Genomic DNA, 23223 nt, shown 5'->3' with positions numbered 1-23223 from the left:
GAATGAAATAATATATATTACATTTCCTATTACATGTCTTATTATTTCACTGAGGTTAAAATATTTCATGGCTCATTTGGAAAGGCTCTACTCATAAAATCTTGAAATAAGCATAATTCTTGTGGATAACTATTTTCCAAAGACACATACAAAAGTTATTTCCTCCTTAAATTCTCAATCTCAGAATGAATTGAGAGAAAAGTAATAAAAAAATACTAAATTATGATTTACTATTGTAAGCTTCTAGCTTACCCAACGTGATAAGTACTTTCTAAATTTAAAGTGCTTTCCTTAAAATAAAATTCCACAAATAAATAAATAGAAGATCATATAAATATCATCAAAAATAAAGTATAATTTGATGCACTAATATTCAAACTGAGTGACCATGTCTGTCTTATGTGGCTTCAAGAAAGAAAAACACTTGTTTTTTTTTGCAATTTTCCCATATGAAATCTATAATAAGGGAAATATAAAGGATGAGCACAATTATTCCTAACTTTTTGGTTTGTAAAAGGGAATTGTTCATATCTCTAAATCCTATAATTAAAGCACAGTATCTTCGATTAAAATGACCGCCATTCTTTGTGTTTTTACATTTCAATAAAGAAGCTGAAATCATTTGATATTATTTTAATTTCTTATTGTGAGTGAAATAGTGAGCTAATGCCTCAATAAAAATGATAAAAAACAGTTTAATAGAGTTAGGGAATGGAGAAGCAACTTAACAGTTTTCCTGTTCAGCTCTCTGAGGATATGACATCCTTTGAGATTATGTTGCTAATTGATACTCCAAACTAAAGTAAATTAACCTGAATAACTCATGAACTTAATTGTTTTTGACATTATAATTAACATATCTTCAGTTTAGTAACTTCACATTTAATTGAAGGTGATTCTTTGAAGCCTTGATCCAAAACTCTCACCATCACACAGTTATATTTTCAAATATTACAGAATCCAGCATTCTCAAATTCTATAATCTCAGGAACCTTGTCTTCAGAAAAAAATGATTAAAAAAATAGACCATATTTTCTTTAATTCCAGAAAAAACTAATTAGTTTCAAGGCCAAAATTAAAAGCATATGTAAAATAATATTTTAAAGTCTATCCCCAATATTATTTAGTACATTAATTAAACTGTTAGATGTTAACAGTAATCTAGTATTAAAAGAAGTGCTACCTACTATTCAATCCAATAGAAATAGCATTACAGGTATTATCAGTGCCCAATTATACAGGTTTAATTAATATTTTAATAATATTTGATACCAAATAATATAAGTATTAACAAATTACTGCCACCCTGCGTATGTTTTACTTTTGCCATTTGGTTTATGTCATAGAGATACGTTACAGAAAAAAATGCTCTTATAAAAATAGGTTATGAAAAAATGCCCTTGTAATAAGATAATGTATTTAGCAATGCAATATATTAAATTGGGAAACAATTCTTAACGTAAGTTTTAGGAAAGAATTATCAAATTTTGTGCATGCTGTTGTCCCAGTATTGTTGATATTTTTATGCATTATTGCTATCCTGCATGCTACCATAATCTTAGGTATACTTCTCAGTCATAGGAGAAAATAATTTCTTTATCAGGCACAGTCAAATGACCTTCTTATGGTATTTCTCTCCTTCTGGTCATGGTAAGATTATTCATTATCTCTATCAGCAAGATCTGGTGGTTAAAATAGATAAATTCAGTATAAAAAGTAATTGAATCCTTTGTTTAAGAACTATCAAGATCTACATGAATATAACTTTAAAAGCAATAGGATATAAAAACCCTGCTATTTGTATTTAGAGTTCTAAAATATTTATGAAAATTTAGAAAAAGAATATTCTTTTATATATTCAAATGTTTACACAGCAACTTCTGTTTTTCTGCTGTTATTCTAAATGTTGGAAATATAATAGTCCTGGCCTTTCTGATGCTTACATTCCATTATAGGAGAGAAAAAAAGGAAAAATAAATATGAAGTGTATCATATAAGACAATGGAGAAAAAGTATATTTTCAAAACAATGGAAAAAAGTATATTAACTATTAATGCATTAAGGGAGATAAACGCTATGGGGTTGTGTGAGAAAAACTATTTTATTTAGAATGACCATGGAAGGATTCTATGATAATATGGTATTTGAATAGAGAAGACAAGGAAGTCAGTCATGAAGATATGTGGAAGAATGTGTCAGTGAGAGGGAGTGGTAAGTGCAAAGGTCCTGAGGTAGAAGCAGGCTTGGCCTTTATGAGGAACAGTAAAGCTTCCACTAGAGAACACTAGAAAGTAATGACCTATGGAGGAATGGTGGATGAGTTCAGTGAGAGAAGAGTCTCAGATTATATAGGGTCTTCTAAGCTATAGTACGGAGAAGGCAATGGCACCCCACTCCTGTATTCTTGCCTGGAAAATCCCATGGACGGAGGAGCCTGGTGGGCTGCAGTCTATGGGGTCACTAAGAGTCGGACACGACTGAGCGACTTCACTTTCACTTTTCACTTTCATGCATTGGAGAAGGAAATGGCAACCCACTCCAGTGCTCTTGCCTGGAGAATCCCAGGGACAAGGGAGCCTGGTGGGCTGCTGTCTATGGGGTCGCACAGAGTCGGACACGACTGAAGCGACTTAGCAGCAGCAAGCTATAGTAGGGCCTGCCAATTTTACTCTGAAGGTGATGAAGCGCCAACAAAGAGATTTAAGCAGAGGAATAATACAGTCTGACTTAACATTTCAAAGGAATCACTGCATGGAGAATAAACTTTGAGAGAATCTAAAATAATTCAGGGAGAGAGAATGGTGGCTTGGACTAAGTTGGTAGCAGGGAAAGAGATAAAATTCTTTGAAACAAGAGGTGAATTTGCTTCTGATGGATCAAATATGAGGCTTGATATAAAAAGAAAAGTCAAAGTGACTGACTTTTTAACATGAACAATTGAGGAAAGAAGTTTGCATTTACTGAGATGGAAAAGAGGAGGTTGGTGGCAGTAGGAGGAAAATCAGGAGTTATTGGTTTAATGATTATGAGAATCAAATTGACTTTCTAATGTCTTCCTCTAATTTACTGGGACAAAATAATGAGTAGATCGATTAGAAAAAAAACTAAGCATATTAGTAAAATGAGCAAAATATAAAGTTTTATCTTTATATATTTTATATCTTGAAGTTTTATCTCCATATTGGTCCTTTCACTGAGATATTTTGTTTAATAATTTACACTAAAGCAAATATTTTATACAACTAAAACAGCTAGAAATGTTGAGGATAATGTTTCCAAAATAATATCTCTAATAATAATTATTTCATGTAGAGCTAGACTGCTGAGTAATTAATTTACTATAATATATAGTAATAATTATAATAAATATAATAAATTATAATAAATATAATATAATATATATAATGTAATAATAAATTATAATAAATATAATTCTAGAGGAGAACGGATTCCTGTGGGTAATCAGTATTCTCTTGCAGTCAGTAGGTAAATAGACTCAGAAGCCAAATTATACCAGAAAGTAGCTTGGGGAACTGGGAATGGGAGCAAGGGGGTTTCTTGAATCATCTTAAGAGCCTATGTCATCCATGAGCCTCCTCACAGGAGGATCACCACTCCTCATAGGAGGATCACCCCTCCTCACAGGCGGATCACCCCTCTCCCACATCAGGCGCTTTGATGTCTGTGTTGAAGATCACTGAAAACACACTACCTGTGTTTCGTTCCTCTGACTCTCCTTCCCCTTTTAAAGTTTTAAATTTAAAAATAGAGCTTTTCTCCTTTGTATGGAAACAGTTAAGTGTTCACTGCAGAAAAATCTTTTTAAAGCAAACAAATTTTACATTACTACTCAATCTGAGATAGCTATTATATCTTAATGCAAGTGCTTTGTAAACCACTCCTATATTTCATTAATATCTTCTTCACCTGTCAATAAATCCACATTTACTCCAAAATTTTCTTGAGTACAAAATGTTCTATTATGTGACAACATTATATTTAGGGTTTTGGTTAAATGGTTTTATTAATCACTGATTAATTGTACTTTTTCCCTCTTGGAAAAATATAATGAGTATCACTAAGGTTCTGCACATCCTTGATTATTTTACTTTGATAAATTTTCAGAACTAAGATTTCCTGAAAAAATGGCATGCATAGGTTCAGATTATTATATATGAATACTACATATGTTCTCTGGAAAGACTGTAACTACATTTTCTACACTTGGTCTTGCGTGAGAGTTGTTTGATCTGCATTTCTTTGATAAACTAATGAGGTTGACATTTTCATTTTTTTGTTGATTATTTGTACTTCTGGGCATATTAGTCAGTTTTATTTCTTTGTGAATTGCCTATTTATATTATTTGCTCATGTTATTTGGACTGCTGACTATATATTAGTGATGTATGAGTGCTTTCTATATTAACTGTGTGCTTTATATGTAGCAAATATTTTCCATTTTTGATTTGCATTTTGGTTTTTAATGACAATTCAAATATATAAAGCTATGCTAAAAATTCTTACTCATCTCAATGCTATAAAAACATTCACTTAAACTTTCTGTTGCAGCCTGGCAGAGCAGAGACCAGAACCTGCCCCATGACTCAAGGGTGCGGCAAACCGCCTCCTCGTGATTGTCCTGGTAAGCATGCTGACCTGACATTCTTGGGGCAGGAAGTGCTCTCTGCTCCGCTTCACTGCCTACCCCTGCGTCCGTCTCCATGGAAACCAAACAAGTTATTCCTGTATTCCTGATCAACAGCAGAGCCGCTCGCGCTAATCAAACTCCCCAGTATAGCTATTCCCTAATGATCTCATGTGACTTCTGCCAATAAAAGTGCGGGCTGGAAGGAGCCATTTTGTCCCCCTGGCATGAACAACAGAATGGCCCCCTGACTCCCCGCTTGCCAAATTATAGGGGTCTGTCTTTTCATTACGGTGCTCGTCCCCTTTCAGGTCTTTCTCACCCGCTGTGCTGGACCTGGCAACTTCTACTACTTTCATTTAAATTTTAAATTTCATTCACCTGGAATTTACTTTTTTGGACGATAAAGGGAAGATGACCTTAAAATGCAAATAATCAGCTCACAGATATTAAGTATTATTTTAAATATATAACCTTAGGTCTGTTTCTTGATTTTCTAATCTCTTTCATGTACCAGTTTATTCCTGAAGCAGAATCATTTGTATTCATTTCAAAAATAGTTACTACTGAATATTTATTCTTAATTATATACTTCATCTCTGCCTAATATACTGTTTATTGGATATTATAAAAAATATTTTTATGAATAATCTACTGTTATCATATTGAAATCTTAAGGCACTTTAGATTTGAGAGTTTTAACTTTGTTGTGTCTATTTGTGTGGTAAGTGAAAAAAATGTATTCTGAGATCAGTGTTAATTGGTAAGTTATTTTCTTAAAAAAACTAACATTGGAAAATAATAGCACCTAATTTAATATAGATGAAATTCAGATTTGAATCCAAAATCATCAGCAGAAAAAAACAAACAATACTTTTAACAGTGCAGAATCATACATACTGTTCGCTTATCTTGATATTGCTGGTTACATCTTGGCTCTTTACAAATAAATATGGCTGTGATTCATGCAGCTGACCACTGCACATATCGAAAGTAACTACTTCACCTTCTTTGGCAACAAAGCCGCAGTTACATGACACAGGATAGTGAAAACTTCCACAGTCCCCCTGACGTACATGGACTTCAAAATCATGTGGCATACTCTTATAAAGCACAGATGTTCCATTCCTGAAGTTACCATACATCCTATCATTAACAGAAGTCCACTGCATTAAGAATTGGTATAAAATATCACAACAGTATGTTATAAACTAAATATGTATTAAATTTATTTATATGCATTCAATATATTTTGATGCAAGAATGGAAAATCTATATTCTAATAGCTTCATACATCACAACAATTATTTGCAGGTTACTAAATGAAACAAGGTAGTAATAAACACCCAAATCTCTCTCAGTACATTTTTCTTCTGTGTCATCACTTCAGTCAGTCCGACTTTCAGCCTTCTCTTTCTGACACTGCTTTCTTTCCCCTCAGATACACTACGTACTTTGTCGTGTATGTCTCTCTCCACCCATACAAACGTAAGCCTCGTGAGGTCAGGGGATGTTTGTTTTGTGCACTTCCATACTGCAACACTTAGAGTGTGGTTTGCCACTTAGTTGTTACATGGCTAATATTGTTGAATTATAACAAATTAAATTAATAGCCACTATGCTTTCTTCAGGTTTTTCCACTAAAGCTTCTAAGTTTAGCTTTAATCATAAAGAAGTTAATTCTAGTCATAAAAGATTGTTGTATGTGGGGTCACCTCCTACAAACTTTCAATACCTTTTCAAACTTTTGGAATTTCATTTGTTATTGGTGGGGGGGCTCTATATCTTTTTGCTGACATTAAATAATTTTATTAATGATCACATTATAATTTTTTAAAGACAAAATGAGCTGCTATCACAAAGAAAATTATGATTCAATGAGGAGGTATTCTTATTATTTCTTTAGCAACATCTTAAAATCATGTATTTCCCCAAACAGTATAACTGAGTTTAAATCCTTCTATGCAGGTATTAATAGCAAGCTAGTTTAGGTTGCTGCTGAGTCATTTTGCTAAGTTTACGTTAAGTTCTAAAGGCAGACATCCAGGTATCCATGATGGCTATACCAGTTTTTCCCCTGAGTATCCTTGCAATGAATTAGAAGTGGTTAATTTTTTAAATAATTATATGTGTTAGCTTAATCATCTTACCTAAACCTTCAATATTATTATTTCAATATCTTGTAGAAATGCAATACAGTACATATCTCTAGAATAGATAATTTAATCATTATGATAAATAAATGGTCAAGCTAAAATGACTGCATTTATAAGAATCTTTATTTTTACAAACTCAGCTTCACAATTATTCTGTATATTTAAAAAGAACTAGATTTTAGGGCAAAAAACATTTCACACGAACAAATATTTAGAAACAAAACAGTGATGTTCATACATGCCTTCCTTTGTAATCTTTCAGTGAAGAGGACTAAGAAAAATAATAGTACAATGTTTAAAACAAAGCAACAGAATCCAAGAAAAACACAAACTACCAAAAGAGAAAGCTTTCAGGAACCTACCTGCCATCAAAGGTGATTATATGTGGATCAGTAAATGAATAGCAGTAAGCAGTTGGGACATCTTTCACTCTGATCTTAAAAGCAAAGAAATTTTCCCTAAATATTACTCTTAATTGTTATTTAGAGATATACAATATATTTTCTAACAAACTCAGTGAATTTTTAATCAGCTACTGTTTTATCATAGTTATTAAGGTAGGAATTATTTAAAAACTGAAATAGCTCATTAAATAATTTTGAGATGAAAAGTTTATAAGGTATAGTGATAAAATACACATATTTTTCAAGCTTAGTTTATAAAAAGATTTTTATAATTTGTTAACCTGGATGCTGTCTGAAATGTAGCTGTTCCACAGGAAATTCTCATGAACTCTAGGTTCTACTACAATATTTGTGACTCTGTTCCCATCTTGTGAAAAATCTGTAATCACAGTATAGTAGACAAAAGCTTGGCTGCAGGTTCCAGTAGCACAGGATGATGTCTGGTGAAGGTCCACGGGACAGGAAGACAGTGCCAAATTTAAGCCTAGCTGTTCTGTACCTATTTTATTGAACAAAATACACAGAAAATTTTCCTAAGAGAAAATACCAACCAAAATCCATAATAACATAAAACAGTGAATTCAGAATTTATTCTTAAATTATTTACTCTTACTTAAAAATATATTGGTAATTTCTGCCTAAATAGGCCAAAGCTATTGAACTCTACCTAATCTTTACAAATAGTTAATCAACATGTGTATAAACATATATACATACATATTACTATTTTTCATAGGTTATAAATTCATATGCTCTTAGAAATAATTTAGAAGCAATATAAATTTTTTTTGTTTCTATAAAGAAAACAATGTAATTCTAATACTATGAAACATAATTAATTTTTTCCTTCTAATTCTTTTAGGCCTTGGGTACAGATAAATCTTAGGGCTTGAACTTATATTCTATCTATCCATTGTTGAGGGATAGCAATGATTACTGAAACAGAGTTCACCAAGCAGATTTAATTATTGATACAGAGTTCATTTTAAAAAACAGAAAAATCAAAACTAAGTAATTCTACACCAGAAATAAATCCTCAGTCTCTTTTCACCTTCCAAATGTCCCAATATATTCAGAACTTTGAGATGCTTTTTGCCTTGGAACAAAAAATACACGCAGAAATAATTTGGAAAGAAAAGAGAAGGAAGAAACTCTAGAAATTTGTGTAACTAAACAAAATGGATAGAGTGCACCAAAAGCTGGCTATAAAAGAAGTTTGTTCTCACATCCCATTGGTGAATACAAAGTCCATCTGAGATAGGCTCACTGCATAGATTCTAAGTTTCTGAAAAAATTTTCTCTTCATGCATTTTTTTCCCTAGGAATATATACTTTTCCCATATACATAACAAATACAAACAGAAACATCTAAACTCTTAGCCATCTCCCTAAGGTGAATATGAAATATATCTTCTTTAGATAGACCACAGACATAATTTCCCCTAGTCTATGATATGAGGGCCAAGTACTGTTCTTTTTAAGACTGTGAAAAAGCAGTGGGGTCTTTCTAGAAATACAGTGCGTGTGTGTGCTCAGAGGCGCAGCTATGTTTGACTCTTTGTGACCCTATGGACTGTAGCCCACCAGGCTCCTCGGTCCATGGGATTCTCCAGGCAACAATACTAGAGTGGGTTGCCACTTCCTCCTCCAGGGGATCTTCCTAACCCAGGGATTGAACCCAGGTCTGTTAAGTCTCCTACATTGGCAGGCCAGTTCATTACCACTAGCTCTACCTGTGAAGCCCAGAAATAAGGTAGGAGACACCAACTTCTGCTCTATAGGAGTAGAGATATAATGAAAATATACTTAAAGAAGATGAGATGAAGAATGTCAGGATGAAATAAATTTTATCCAGAAACAAAGGAAATTGTTTTTAATTGACAAATAACAGATAAACTTCTAAAATGTAGGAATATTTTAACAGTGCTTATCGTGTTGAAAGAATTTAGAGCAGGCAAATATACTTTAAAGTACACTTGGAAGGAATTCTTTGCCTAAAACAATTTTGGAAGATGTCAATCACATTACTTTCTTCCTATTATTCCCCATAAACTTTAGTAAAATTTGCATATTATGCAAATATACACAATAAGCAAATAGCTTGAAGTAGATGTGTCAAACAGCCTGAAAGAGAGGGTTTAATTTCATATTCTGGGTTGTATTTAAAAATAAAGTGTTGCTTATGATGCTCCTGAAACCCGAGGGAATAGTTGGGTGTTACCTAAGCCTGTTGAGTGTCAAGCATGTTGGGATAGCCTCTTTTGATTCTTTTTTCTGTCTCTGTAGTCATCTGTTTTTCTGGGTGAGTACTTCCCATGAGGCAATATCTTAGCATTTTTATCCTTTTGTTTCTCTGATTTAATTAGGTATAATATAGATGTGAAGACCTAGATACATTGCACTTGGTGTATTTAGTAAATAAAAGTTTATGCCCTATGGTGAAAAAGGTATTAATATATGAACAGAGTTATAATCTCTCCTGAAAATTATTTTATTTATATTTTACTTGCTTGGTCCCTATATCAGAGGCTTAGGGGAAAAAACCCAATCAACCCAATCACCACTATACACAGTTTGTCCTCTCATAGCCTATCTTGTTCTGAGGGAGAATTTCAGCTCTCTCTGTGGCTGTGGCAGTGACCGTGTCATACAGTCTCTATAACTAGTAATTTAAATGGAAGACTTTGAAAGCAAAACATCTCAAACATGAGCTTACATTAGAGAGCAGAGTGGGAAGAATGCATTATGAGATTTGTGTTACATAAGCTTGAACTTTTAGCATAACTTATCACACCTTCCTCATTAGGGATGACTTGGAAGATCTTAAAGACCAGTGTGTCCCTCAATCTCTGAAAACAAAGCAAAGAGAAGAGTAAGTGGAAGGATGAGGAGAAGGAAAAAGAGAAAAAAGAGAAGGAAGAGAAAGATAACAATGTGGAAACTGTTTATTATTGTCTTTTTTTCCTAACTTGTGCTTTGAGCCCTGGAGGGATAAATGGACTGCAATATAGATTGCTTTGGCAATCATAAATTTGGCCCAGTATTATTAACATGATTGAGTTGTAAAATGATGTAAACATGCAATATAATTAATTATATGTGTGCACTCCAGTGACTTCCTGAAGGAAAAAAGCATTGGTTATTATTTGAAATCTAATAATGAAATGGATTTAGCATATTACCTTGATCAACACTTGTCAGTTTTAATGAGATTTTGCACTCCTGATCAAGCTCACTGAATCCAATAGGACAAACAATAGGAACTGTGCTCTCTATCCTCAACTGGTATTCATTCCCATCTTCAGATATAGTGCTCAATTCAGGTTGTAATTGGTGCAAGAAAACATGTAAAGCAATCATGTTAAAATATAATTTATTTCTAAGATATAATAATTTTGAAAGGGCATTCCCCTCTATAGCTCCTATTTTGCTGAGTGAGCTGATGATAGCAATAAACTATAAACTAAATAGAATTTTTTAACTAACAAGATCAATTAAAACCAAACCCTTAAATACATCAGCAATGCACAGAAGAGTACATGGAGTTGCTGTAATGTTTAGAGTTTAGGCACAGTTTTGTTCCACAACATATTTTAGGCAGTCTGGTTGAAGCCTGCCTTCATGATTCTGGTTCAAGGCAGACAGAATTTTTTTCTGAAAAAAAAAAAAAAAAAAAAGGCAAGTATATTCCAACTTTAGTTCAGTAACAGGACCTCAAAGCTCATTGGCACTAGAATTATTTGAGCTATTTCTCAAAAAGTACAAACTCTTGGGTCTCAGCATGGAGTCTGTGATGTGGTTCTGGAACCAGCAGCTGCAGATCACAATGTGGAAAACACAGTTCCAGAGGAATAACCTTTCAAATCTACACCCACTGCTACATACCTTAATGCTGGCAAAAAATTCTTGGCTTTCAACAGCTGAACTTTGTACATGTGGGTTCTCCAAGAAAAAGATGGACGCACTACAAAATATCTATGAATACAGTTAACAAATAGTCATTTAGCAACACAATTATGGAAGACATATGGATAAATTATTAAAGTACTTTAACTTTTGGTAGATTGTGCATAAGATATAACAGAAAAAAGTAATTTAAAAGCTTGCTTAAAAATTGAGAAAAAGTCCGCTATAAACTATTAATTATTTAAACCTCAACATAAATCAGTGTTTTGTAGACTTTGTACTTAAGATGTTTTTAAAGGTGGATAATAAATAATATTATCATTGAAAAAATAGAGACTTTTTTCCAGAATAAAATTATGTTTTAAAACAAGAAAGGGACATAAACTCATAAGGGTTCATTGATAATAATCAGTGAATTACTAAAGCAGATACTCATATAAAGTCACTAAGATTACTGATTAATCCAGTTATCACTGGAGTTGGCACAACTCCCAAGAAAAAAAATTAAAAGAAAAACATTGTGCTTTATATCCTGAGGATAAAACTTATATTAGAATATATATATATATTAGCATTTTTGTTTTTCATTTTTATTGGAGTATAATTGCTTTACCATGTTGTGTTAGTTTCTGTTGCACAATGAAGTGAATCAGCTGTAAGTATACATATATCACCTCCCTCTTGGACCTCCCTGCCCCTCCCCACCTGTCTAGGTCATTCAGAGCACTGAGCTGAGCTCCCTGTGCTTTGCAGCAGGTTCCCACTAGCTATCTATTTTACATGACTATATATGTGTCAATGCTAATCTCCCAATTCGTCCCCACTTCCAATTTTAAAATCCATTTTTAGAAATTAACACATTTATGAAAATAAAAGAAAATTCAACTTTTTGAACATACCCTGTCTCCGCTGAGATTTATACCATCCAGTTCTGAAAGAGAGAATACCTGAATTGTGGTCTCTTGTTTCAGTTTTTCTTTGATTTCTTGAGAAGAAAGCCTAGATCAAGCTATGTGAAATCCCACCGAGTTGTTTGTAGGGAAAACATCAAAAGCACACCTACAGAAAAGCCTGGACTCAATAAGCTCCGCCACAACCTGTGGCCTTCCTGGAGCTGGTGATGGTAATGAGACAGACAGCTGACCTGGTGGGAGAAAATTTGTAGTTGGTCATCTTAAAGAGGTGTTATGGGAAAGCTAATGAAAACTGTAACTCAGGGATTTATATTAAGGAAAAGTAAAATATATTTAGAAAAATCATTATTCTCTAGCAATCAGCAAAGTACCATACTCTTACTTTGACTCATAATCTCATAGATATAGATAGCAGAGAAATATATCAGCTTATCAAGCTTGTATTAATGCATGTTGAATATGACAACTCTTGAAAAGTCTAGCTCTTGAAAAGGAAAGGAATTTACTTTCTGTTAAGCAATTATCCTTTCTAAAAAAAAAGCAACAAATAAAATAATATTTCTACTTTATAATTTCCTGTTATAAAAATAGTCATGATAATGCAAAATCAAATGCTTTACCCTTTTATAAGTTACTCTCATAACCCAATCCGTCATTACTCTGGGTTGAAAGAGAAATTCATTACAGAAGTGATTATACTATGTTAGTGGAAAATATTCAGAGAAGAAAATGGCAACCCACTCCAGTATTCTTGCCTGGAGAATCCTGTGGGCAGAGGAGCCTGGTGGGCTGCTGTCCGTGGGATCACACAGAGTTGGTCATGACTGAAGCAACTTAGCATGTGTGCATGCATTGGAGAAGGAAATGGCAACCCACTCCAGTATTCTTGCCTGGAGAATCCCAGGGACAGAGGAGCCTGGAGGGCTGCTGTCTATGGGGTCTCAGAGTTGGACATGACTGAAGTGACTTAGCAGCAGCAGGGGTGAAAAATATTAAGTGTTAAACAGCAGTCATTCTTTCCATTATTCTGAGGTTAAAAAAGTTTAAAGTTTCTCTAGGAACTCAGGAAGATTTTACAATTTTTATGCCTGGGCATTTTGAAGATTAAATTGGGGGAATCTAAATGTTTCAAAATAGCTTTTGATTTTTTTTCTGTTCTATTTTAGAAAAGAGAAAAATATCTGACTGGTAAATATTCAAAGTAAGATTTTTTAAATGTCCTAAAATATACAAATATTTTCTATGATATTCACTGTAATTAATTTTATGATAATCACAAAATAATTTTTTCAATTCTGTAATGTAGATTTTGGAAAATTCTGAGACCTTAGTCTAAATGTGAGGGGAACAAACTTATGTAATTTCAGATATTTTAAAGTATTATTTGTTAAATATCTAGTTACAAAATCCCAATAACAAATGAACCATTTTCAAATTAATCTAAGTAATAAATATTTTGCCAAACATTTTAAACATTAGGCCAAATCATTATCTAGATTTGAAGGAAATAATAGACTACTTTGGACTATATATGCTTTTGAAAAGTTACATATCTGAATGAAAATTTTCTATTAAATAAACTAAAAAAAATGTTGAATTTATTTCAAATAAGGAAGAACTATCTATGGAAATGATTACTAGGAAGAGATAACAAATGACTGAAAAGAAAATAAATCATGAAATTAATTTTTGAATGAATTGGCATCCTCTATTTGGGTAAGCTAATCACTCTTTGCAACAATGTAGATCAAAAACATTTGCTAAAATATAAAGAAAAAGATTTCAAAAACAACAACAGATAAATTATTTCTGCTTGAAAGGCACAATTATCACTTTGTCAATTCTAACAAAGCACCTGCTATAATGTATTCTCTATTTTATCCTGAAGCTTTATCTGTTGACTTTTGACTCAATATTTTCATTCAAGTGTTACTTTCTCAAATTGTGTGTGACTTTGTACTGCAGTTTTTCCAATCAATTACACAAATATTCTGAGTATCATAACAAGTGGCTTAAATTTATTGTTTATTCAAGAGGGAGAAGTGATTTTACTTAATATAAGTGTATGATAAAACCCAAATCTATAATACAGAAAAAATTATACTTTATGGTTAATGTTACTGTTATTAAGGATATTATTTGATTCTCTTATAACAGGGTCTAATCAAACTGAGACTTTGAGATATAACAATTGCTTGTTTAGAGAGCACTAGGAAAATGGACTGGAAAATCCGTTTGCAAATGAAATAGGGCATAGAAAAACAACACAGAGTGATTTATTTAAGGATTATTCTAGTACCACTTTTTTAAAGACAAAGAGCTGGTATCTAAATTTTATATGATTTATCCTGATTCATTTTACGTCAATATGGTCTATTTCACCATTAAAGATACTTTTCTCAGATATATTAATTATATGTCAACAATTCCTCTTTCATTCAGTATATCACCATATAATTATCAATATATTTTATCAACAAACCCAACAAAAAAGCTAATGTTTCAATAAATAATTTTAATTTCTGCCCCCTATTAGCTAGACATCATAAATTTTATTAGACAAACTACTTAGAGTTTTTTGTTACAGGAAGGGGGCCTAAACATTTGAAATAACTTTTAAAATTTTAAATTAAAAAATGAAAAATATAGATTGGGAAGGGACCACCATGAACATTTTTGGGTTTATCTTTCAAGCTTATTTGGTACAAAGTACCAAGACTACTACTAAGGTGAAAGTATGTATTCTTGCGTTATAATATTGTTTACAGAGTATTTTATCATAATGCATGCGTCAAAAATATTAAATTAACCAGCAGGAACTGGATATGTGCAATTTTTTTCATATTATTTGAAAAATGCTTCTATAACTAACTTTAAATATTTCTTTAGGTAGATTTTGAAAGTGGAATTCCTAGAAATAAATACATGTTAATTTTTAAGGCTGTTAAGATGAATTGCCAGATTTTCTCATGAAAAGATTCTACCAGTATACACATATATCTGTAGGACATGAATATACCCAACTCTCTATACCTCTGCCAGTTCCTAGACTATTTCTTAATGGCATAATAGAGTGATTTTTATTTTTGATATCCACTAGACTATTTGTCAAATATTACTATAATTCAACACATACAGTAAGTTACAGAAAATAAAAACCTTTTGAAATTATTGGTTTATAAATACATTGTTAAAAACACACTGATACTTACAAACATAGTCACCTTCAATTTCAGTTTCATCAGGGCCACATGGGTATAAATTTGCATCAGAAACAGCTGCAAAAGGTTAAGGTTTATAGATTTATCCAACTGATAAGATAAATAGGTGATAGATAACTAAGAGGACAATTTTTTGAGAAGTATGTTTTAATATAGGTTAAGATTTACTAGTTCTCATTTTTCTTTTATAATACTTTTTTTTTTCCCTTTTCAGGATGAGGTCAAATGAAGATAATTTGGAATCATACTTTAAAACAATTTTAGCTTTCATATTTTGGATTTTAAATTTTAGTCTGCATTAGTAAGTAATGAAACATTACAATCTCCAGAAATTTATAACAATCACCTGGACATCCCTTCCTTAGGAACTGCCTCCTCCATAGTCATGCACAGGATTATAAAACTGAGTCTACCACTGTCATGGTAGTACTCATACCCCAATGCCAAGTTCAGCACATTATGAACAAAGATAGGCTCATCAGATTGCTTCTCAGAAGAGTTTAGAACTAAACAGAGATGAGTTGAAACCTGAGACAGGTTAATAATGGAGCTCTATAGGAATGTTTGTGTGTGTGCTTAGTTGATCAGTCATGTCGGACTCTTTGTGACCCACCGTATCCCCCATACCCCTTCCACTCAATGGACTGTAGCCAGTCAGGTTCCTCTGAACATGGGGATTCTCCAAACAAGAATACTCGAATGGGTTGCCATGCCCTCCCCAAGGGGAATCTTCCCAACCCAGGGATTGAACCCAGGTCTCCCACATTGCAGGCGGATTCTTTACTGTCTGAGCCACCAGGCAGATTCCTGCGGCTAAGATTATGGAGTTGCTCTCTTGCCCACACTTTCTAAGGGATTCCATTTAACTCTTCCTCAGATTCAATGACATATCCTAAAACCTTAGTGTTGGGATTTTCTTTTTACATTATTTCTACTACTTTTCTGTTATTTGCAACCCAAATCACCATGTGGTTTTTTTCATGTGCAATTTTTTTGGTCATATGTATTTATATTCATGAGGGATGTTGCTCTATAGTTTTCTTGTAATGCCTGTATCTGGTTTTACTTTTGGAATAATGCTGACATCACAGAAGTTTAATGGCAACCCACTCCAGTACTCTTGCCTGGAAAATCCCATGGATGGAGGAACCTGGTAGGCTGCAGTCCATGGGGTCGCAAAGACTCGGACACGACTGGGCGACTTCACTTTCACTTTTCACTTTCATGCACTGGAAAAGGAAATGGTGGCAACCCACTCCAGTGTTTTTGCCTGGAGAATCCCAGGGACGGCGGAGCCTGGAGGGCTGCCGTCTATGGGGTCGCACAGAGGCAGACACGACTGAAGCGACTTAGCAGCAGCAGCACAGAAGTTTAGCTGTCCCTTTTCTATATTTTTTGGAAGAGTTGTGTAAAATTGGTAGTATTTCCTCCCTACATGTTGGGAAGAATTCCTAAGTCATCTGGGCATGAGTTTTTGTTTCCTTGTTTTGCGTAATAGATTTTAACTAGAAATACAGTTTATTGAATAGACATTAGATCGTTGAAGTTATTTATTTTGAATGAGCTTTCATTTTGCGTATTTCAAGAAATTTGTCTGCTTCATTTATGTTGAGTTTGTTGGCAGAGTTATTCATTATAATCCTTTCTTGTAATGTATGTAGAATCTGTAGTTATATTATGTCTGTTATTCCTGATACTGGTAGTTTCTATCTTCTCTTTTTTATTGATTGAATTGGCTAGGAACTTATTAATTTTCTCGAATTTCTCAAAGAACTACCTTTTAATTTTCTTGAGTTTTCTGTTTTGTGTATTGTTTCAGTGATTTTCACTCTGATCATTATTTCCGTTTCCTGCTTACTCTGGGTCTCATCTGTACTTCTTCTAGGCTCAGTGTATAAGCTGAGGTCTTTAATTTGTGACTGTTTTTCTTTTCTAATATAGATGTTTAGTAGGTTTCAAACTTTTTCCAATACTCTAATTTCCTTAATTTAGGGCCCAGAATGTGTTATATCTGAGTAAATGCTTCATGTACAATTTGTGAATAATACTGATTGCCTAGCCTCCTCCAATTTTGCAGTTTGTAGATAACATGGATTTTCTAGTCTCCTCCACTTTGCTATTGTTTCTACATGCTCAATTATTGACAGATGGGTATTAATCTCCAACATAGACTATAGATTTGTGTATCTCTTCTTGAAGATGGATAAGTTTGCTTCATATATTTTGAATCTCTGTTATTAGGTACATTAAGGATTTAGATTTTTATATTCTGTTGTTCAAGTGACTCTTTTATCATTAGGAAATGAATGCTGCCTTTCCATGTAATATTCTTTGCTCTATAATCTTTGTCTATTAATTTAGCCACTCATATTCCTTGTGATTTGTGTTACCTAAGTATATCTTTTTACATTCTTACACGTTCAACCTCATTTTTAGAAATCTTTAAAGTTGGGTTTTCTAGGCAGCCCACAGTTGTGTCTTACTTTTCTGTCCAATTTGACAATTTCTGACTTTCAGTTGAGATTTTAGACCATTTTTGTTTAATTGATTATTGATATTGTAGGGTTTACATTTACCATGTTGTTGTTTTCTGTTTGTCTTATTGGTACTTTTCACATTTTTCTGCCTCAAACAAACAGTATATTTTATGATCCATTTTATCTCCTTGTTGGTTGATTAACTATGTTATTTTATTTTTCCATGAGTGCTGTAGGCTTTCTAGAATACAATCTTAATTTCTCATAGCCTATTTTCAATTGATATGTTGCCTCTTCATGTATAGCTCAAGGACTATTTTGCTAACTATGTAAAATGTGAAAAATATTTTTCCATGCATTATTCGAATAAAAGCATTCAATCCTTTTGTTTGAATGACACTCTTTACAATTATAATCTTAAATCAATGTTTCTTTTCTTATTTGGCTTCTAAAAATCGCTAAGGGTAGATAAATTGTGTGAAAATGACATATGAATTGTAAAAAACAAAACCTAGTCATGAGAATATACTATTAAAATGAGATTTTTTTCCTTAATTTTTGCTTTTTTGATGGTTTTTAAGGTAAATATGACTGACTGTTGCCTACCCAATCACCGTAGGTTTGGGGTAGAAATATATCCACGTTAAAAAACATTTCATAGTCTCATTGAAGATGAGACTGAGAAGAGCCAGGGAAATCTGAAGTAGTTGTAATAAGGTTTTTCCCAAATAAGCTCCTTAAAAGGGGGCAAGTTTCAGTTACCACCAGCCCTCTTTCAGCCTTTGGGTTTTTCATTTTATTCGGTCTAAAAGCAGATAAAAAGGTTAAACCTGGACCTTCACCCTGTCACCGTGCAGGAAGAGCCTAGAGACTCACAGACACTGCGACCTGGCATTGTAAAGTGGCCAAATCACCATCATTATTGAACATTTGTCCAGATTCTTGCTAAGCATGAAAAAGAAATTCTTAAGAGGATTAAGTGACATTTTTGTTTGCTATCTATGACTTTTAAGTGAAGTCTAAATGGTACTTCAAGGTAAGCTTTTATTGGCATATCAGAGAGGATAATTATGTATATGTTTGACTAACTTGTATAATAAAAGTAAAAAATAACAATCATCTCCCTTTCCCTAAAACCAGTAAGAGGACTCAAATATGGAGAATGAGAGAAATAATTCTGAGTATTCAGGCTTGAGAAATTGAATGAGTAGTAATATCAATAAAACAGGAAATATTTCTTACATTTTAAAGGCATGTTGTAAAATGCAAATTTTAAATACTGAGTTTCTAAATTCAGTGCAAACAATAACAAAATAAAATTTCTGCTGAAGTAATTATTTGTATGTTATGCTATTCTCTAGAGTAAAAGTTTTTTTGTGTTTTTTTTATTTAATTTTAAACAGTTGCCACTATTTCTTAAACTAATGGGGCTTCTCTTATAGCTCAGTCAGTAAAAAATCTGCCTGCAATGCAGGAGACCCAGTTTGATTCCTGGGCTGGAAAGATGCCCTGGAGAAGGAAATGGCAACCTACCCCAGTATTTTTGCCTGGAGAATCCCATGGACAGAGGAGCCTGGCAGTTTACAGTCCATGGGGTCGCAAGAGTTGGACACAACTTAGCGATTAAACCACCACCACCACCAATGTTGGTAAATTGTTGGTTCTTTCCACTGAAACATCTGCAAAATTTTACATAAATATTTGATAACATTATTTGAAATTTTATAAAAAGTATGTTAGTCAGTCAGTCATGTCCAACTTTTTGCAACCCCATCGACTGTAGCCTGCAGGCTCTTCTGTCCATGGGATTCTCCAAGCAAGAATACTGATTCCCTTCTCCATGGCATCTGCCCGACTCAAGGATTGAACCTGGGTCTCTGGCATTGCAGGCCGATTCTTTACAGTCTGAAGTACCATGTGTAAAGAGTGTTGAAAAAATATGATGTAAAGAGTACTGAAAAATACTTTCAAAAGAAAACCCACAATATTTTTTCAAAATATCTCAGCTTGCCCACTAATGTTCATTTATTAAAAACCGTGCTACATTTGTCAAAACTAAAAAATTGCCTTTAGGACTCTACTCGTAAATAAACTGAAGTCTCTGTTTAGATTTTTACCAGCTTTTCCTGAGTGTTCTTTTCTAAAAAGTTCTAGTTACCCAGTCCAGGATATCTTCATTACTCATGCTTGCTTAGTCCTCTCCAATCTTTGACAATTTCTTACTCGTTCATGTTTTTTTGTTTTTTTTTTTTGACACTTCTAAATAGTACTATTTACATGTTTTGTAGAATGTTTTTTAATTTGGGTTTATGTGAACTTGCTAATGATTAGACTGGGGTTATGACTTTGAGCAAGCTAAGCACTGAAGAATTGATACTTTTGAATTGTGGTGTAGGAGAAGACTCTTGAGAGTCCCTTGGACTGCAAGGAGATCCAACCAGTCCATCCTAAAGGAAATCAGTCCTGAATATTCATTGGAAGGACTGACACTGAAGCTGAAACTCCAATACTTTTGCCACCTGATGCGAAGAACTAACTCATAGGAAAAGACCCTGATGATGGGAAAGGTTGAAGGCAGGAGGGGAAGGGGACGACAGAGGATGAGATGGTTGGATGGCATCACTGACTCGATGGACATGAGTTTGTGTAAACTCCGGGAGTTGGTGATGTGCAGAGAAGCCTGGCATGCTGCAGTCCATGGGGTTACAGAGAATTGGACGCAATTGAGTGACTGAACTGAACTGAAGAATATCATAAAGGAGAAAGGTACTTCCTACTGAATGTTATTAGAAGATAAATGGTATCAATATACATTACCATTGCTGATATTAACTGTTCACACTTCCACATTAACAAATAATTTTGACGATTTAAACATCTTGGCAAAGAACCCTTAACAAATCTGGCCAATTTAAACCAGAAACTTAGCCTCATTTTAGCAATAATAGTAAACCAAATATCTTACTGAGATTTACATTAGCTTCATAAACCCCATCCAGAGGATGGCACAAACACGCCAACACAGTTCCAACACTAGCAATTCATGTGCATTACACACGTTTTCTCACCTTCTGCACAATATCCCATGCATCCTTGAGTGGGTTGTAGGAAGTACACAAAAAACTTTCCACAGTTTCTTACAAACACCGGGATTTGAAAAAGACAGCAGTCTTTCACAGTGCTGAACAAAAACTGCCATGTGGCACAAGCTGGCAGTTGCTGAGTTCCCCAGGTGGAGGCAATGTTTCTGAATCTTTCAGAGACAGCCACATGGGGGCCTGTGACCCACAGTGGTTCATCTTTGAAGCAGAGAAAACAAAAGTGGAAACACCAATTTGTTCTCATACATGGTAGATACGTCAATTTTACATCTTCTTTTAAACAACCTTTAAAATATTAAAGTTCAGTTCAGTTCAGTCGCTCAGTCGTGTCCAGCTCTCTGTGAACCCATGAACTGCAGCACCCCAGGTTTCCCTATCCATCACCAACTCCTGAAGCCTGCTCAAACTCATGCCCATCGAATCGGTGATGACATCCATATTTAAATATTTAATATTTAAAATATTAAAGTATCAATCACCAAAAAAATCTAATAACTTGTGCTTATACCATAAAAGAAAAGATAAATTCATAAATAGTAAATTTAAGGGTATGTGTTTGTGTCCTCAGTCATTTCTGATTCTTTGTGACTCCATGGACTGCAGCCTGCTGACTCCTCTGTCCATAGAGTTTTCTAGACAAGAATACTTGAGTGGGTTACCATTTCCTCCTTCAGGGGATCTTCCTGACCCAGAGATTGAACCTGCATCTCTTGCCTGCATCTTCTGCACTGGTGTATGGATTCTTTACCACTTGAGCCACGTGGATAGCCATAAATTTAAGGGTAGCTTTCTTATAATTAATACAATGTTTTTTCAATTAAAATACTTTTTATTACATTTATTATTATTCATTTGTATTGTGAACAAGAGAAATTCAGTATCAGTGAATTTACTGAATAGCTGATACATCTTAAGACAAGTCAACCTGAAGTTATCTTAATATGTAGCACAAAGATAAACTGATCTTGGAGATTTCTTGAAAATTTTCTGAAAATATGTGTAAGATATTAGTGCAGAGTGGAGAAGGCATCAAAAAATCAGGGGAGAAAGAAAGGAATGCTCAAAATCTGGTGATGGACCAACTGGTTAGCAATTAGGGGAAAAAAATGAAGGTAAAGCCTCACTTGAAGCCAAATTTGGATATCTTTCCCAAGTTCTTTCACCTTACATACCTAAAAAAGGAAAATAATTCCCACTTAAAAATTTTTTTAAATGTGAGTATGATAATTTAAAATGCTGGGTAACGATAAAGAAAGGACTTCCCAGGTGGCTCAGTGGTAAAGAATCCACCTGCCAGTGCAGAAGATGAAAGAGATGTGGGTTCGATCCTTGGGTTAGGAAAATCCCCTGGAGAAGGGCATGGCAACCAACTGCAGTATTCTTGCCTGAAGAATCCCATGGACAGAGGAGCCTGGCAGGCTACAGTCCATAGGGTCACAAGGAGCCGGACATGACTGAAGCAAGTTGGCATGCACACATGCAATGATAAAGAAAATGAGGCTTCTATTAAGACACAATCCTTCTATTAAGCAGGCGAGAACTCAGGCACTTAAAATAGGCAGGATTTTACTATTTGCAAGTTACTGAGGTTAAGTACACAAACCTTGGAGACTGACTGCCTGTGATCAAAACTTGGCTATCTGACCTCATATCTAGGTGACTCTAGAAGTGTTAACCCCTAAAAGTATATTTCCTGTATTATATGGTGAGAATAATAATGATAGACTGTCTTCTATAAACATTGTGAATAAAAACAATTGGTGGACTAATTATTATTGTCAGAATAGAGAAGTATGGGAATACTCCCTCAGATTAACTTAACCTTGATGAAAAATTAAAATATTGCAGTGTGAGTTATAAATTGGTTGTAACAAGATTCAATCCTTATAGCAAAAAATACATAAGAAAAAGCACATGGAGCTAACATTAATGAGTTGATACCTCAACACACTTGGTCGGCATCTCAGCAGGTCTATCAAAGAGCAGAAATCGATACCATCCAGGAGAAATGGAGTGGTCACTTATCAGGTCTTGAATGGCTGACTACTGGAGGTGCAAGGAGTCAAAATGGACATTTTATAAGGGCTCTGAAGAAACTGGTGTCGCCCAGGAAAGCACTCCCAAGCTAGATTGGAGAGATAGATGTCTTTATAAATTTTCCTCATTGACATAGTTCATTCCTCAATTAAAATTGGTTCCCAAAGCAAAAACAGAGCAAATAAACCTACAAGTGCACATAAGACCATCTGATATATCATGATTGCTTGCTAAAACAAAAATGACTTATTATGCACTTTCCATAAATACAATCAGCTAATCAACAAATTCTGTGGAATGTGTTTTTAAGATATTTGAGCTTCGAAGACTTTATTTTCATTAAATTCATTGTTCTGGGGTTT

At 33.8% G+C, this 23223-nt stretch overlaps 1 protein-coding gene across 1 annotated transcript in view; it reads right to left on the bottom strand.

Annotated features, from left to right (window-relative positions):
• The window catches only part of VWDE (von Willebrand factor D and EGF domains), a 97989-nt gene extending 75000 nt beyond the window's left edge, over nucleotides 1-22989 (bottom strand). Inside the window, 13 exon segments of the mRNA XM_018047507.1 lie at nucleotides 866-997; nucleotides 4525-4751; nucleotides 5546-5791; nucleotides 7164-7237; nucleotides 7487-7704; nucleotides 10388-10537; nucleotides 11093-11180; nucleotides 12011-12255; nucleotides 15238-15303; nucleotides 20792-20944; nucleotides 20947-21022; nucleotides 22766-22899; nucleotides 22902-22989. Of these exon segments, the coding sequence (XP_017902996.1) occupies nucleotides 866-997; nucleotides 4525-4751; nucleotides 5546-5791; nucleotides 7164-7237; nucleotides 7487-7704; nucleotides 10388-10537; nucleotides 11093-11180; nucleotides 12011-12255; nucleotides 15238-15303; nucleotides 20792-20944; nucleotides 20947-21022; nucleotides 22766-22899; nucleotides 22902-22989 (1897 nt within the window).

This window comes from Capra hircus, chromosome 4 (assembly GCF_001704415.2).
Source record: "Capra hircus breed San Clemente chromosome 4, ASM170441v1, whole genome shotgun sequence".
Lineage (NCBI taxonomy): Eukaryota > Metazoa > Chordata > Mammalia > Artiodactyla > Bovidae > Capra > Capra hircus.
The sequence above is the reverse complement of the archived record's forward strand: the minus strand, read 5'-3'. Positions and strand labels throughout refer to the sequence as shown.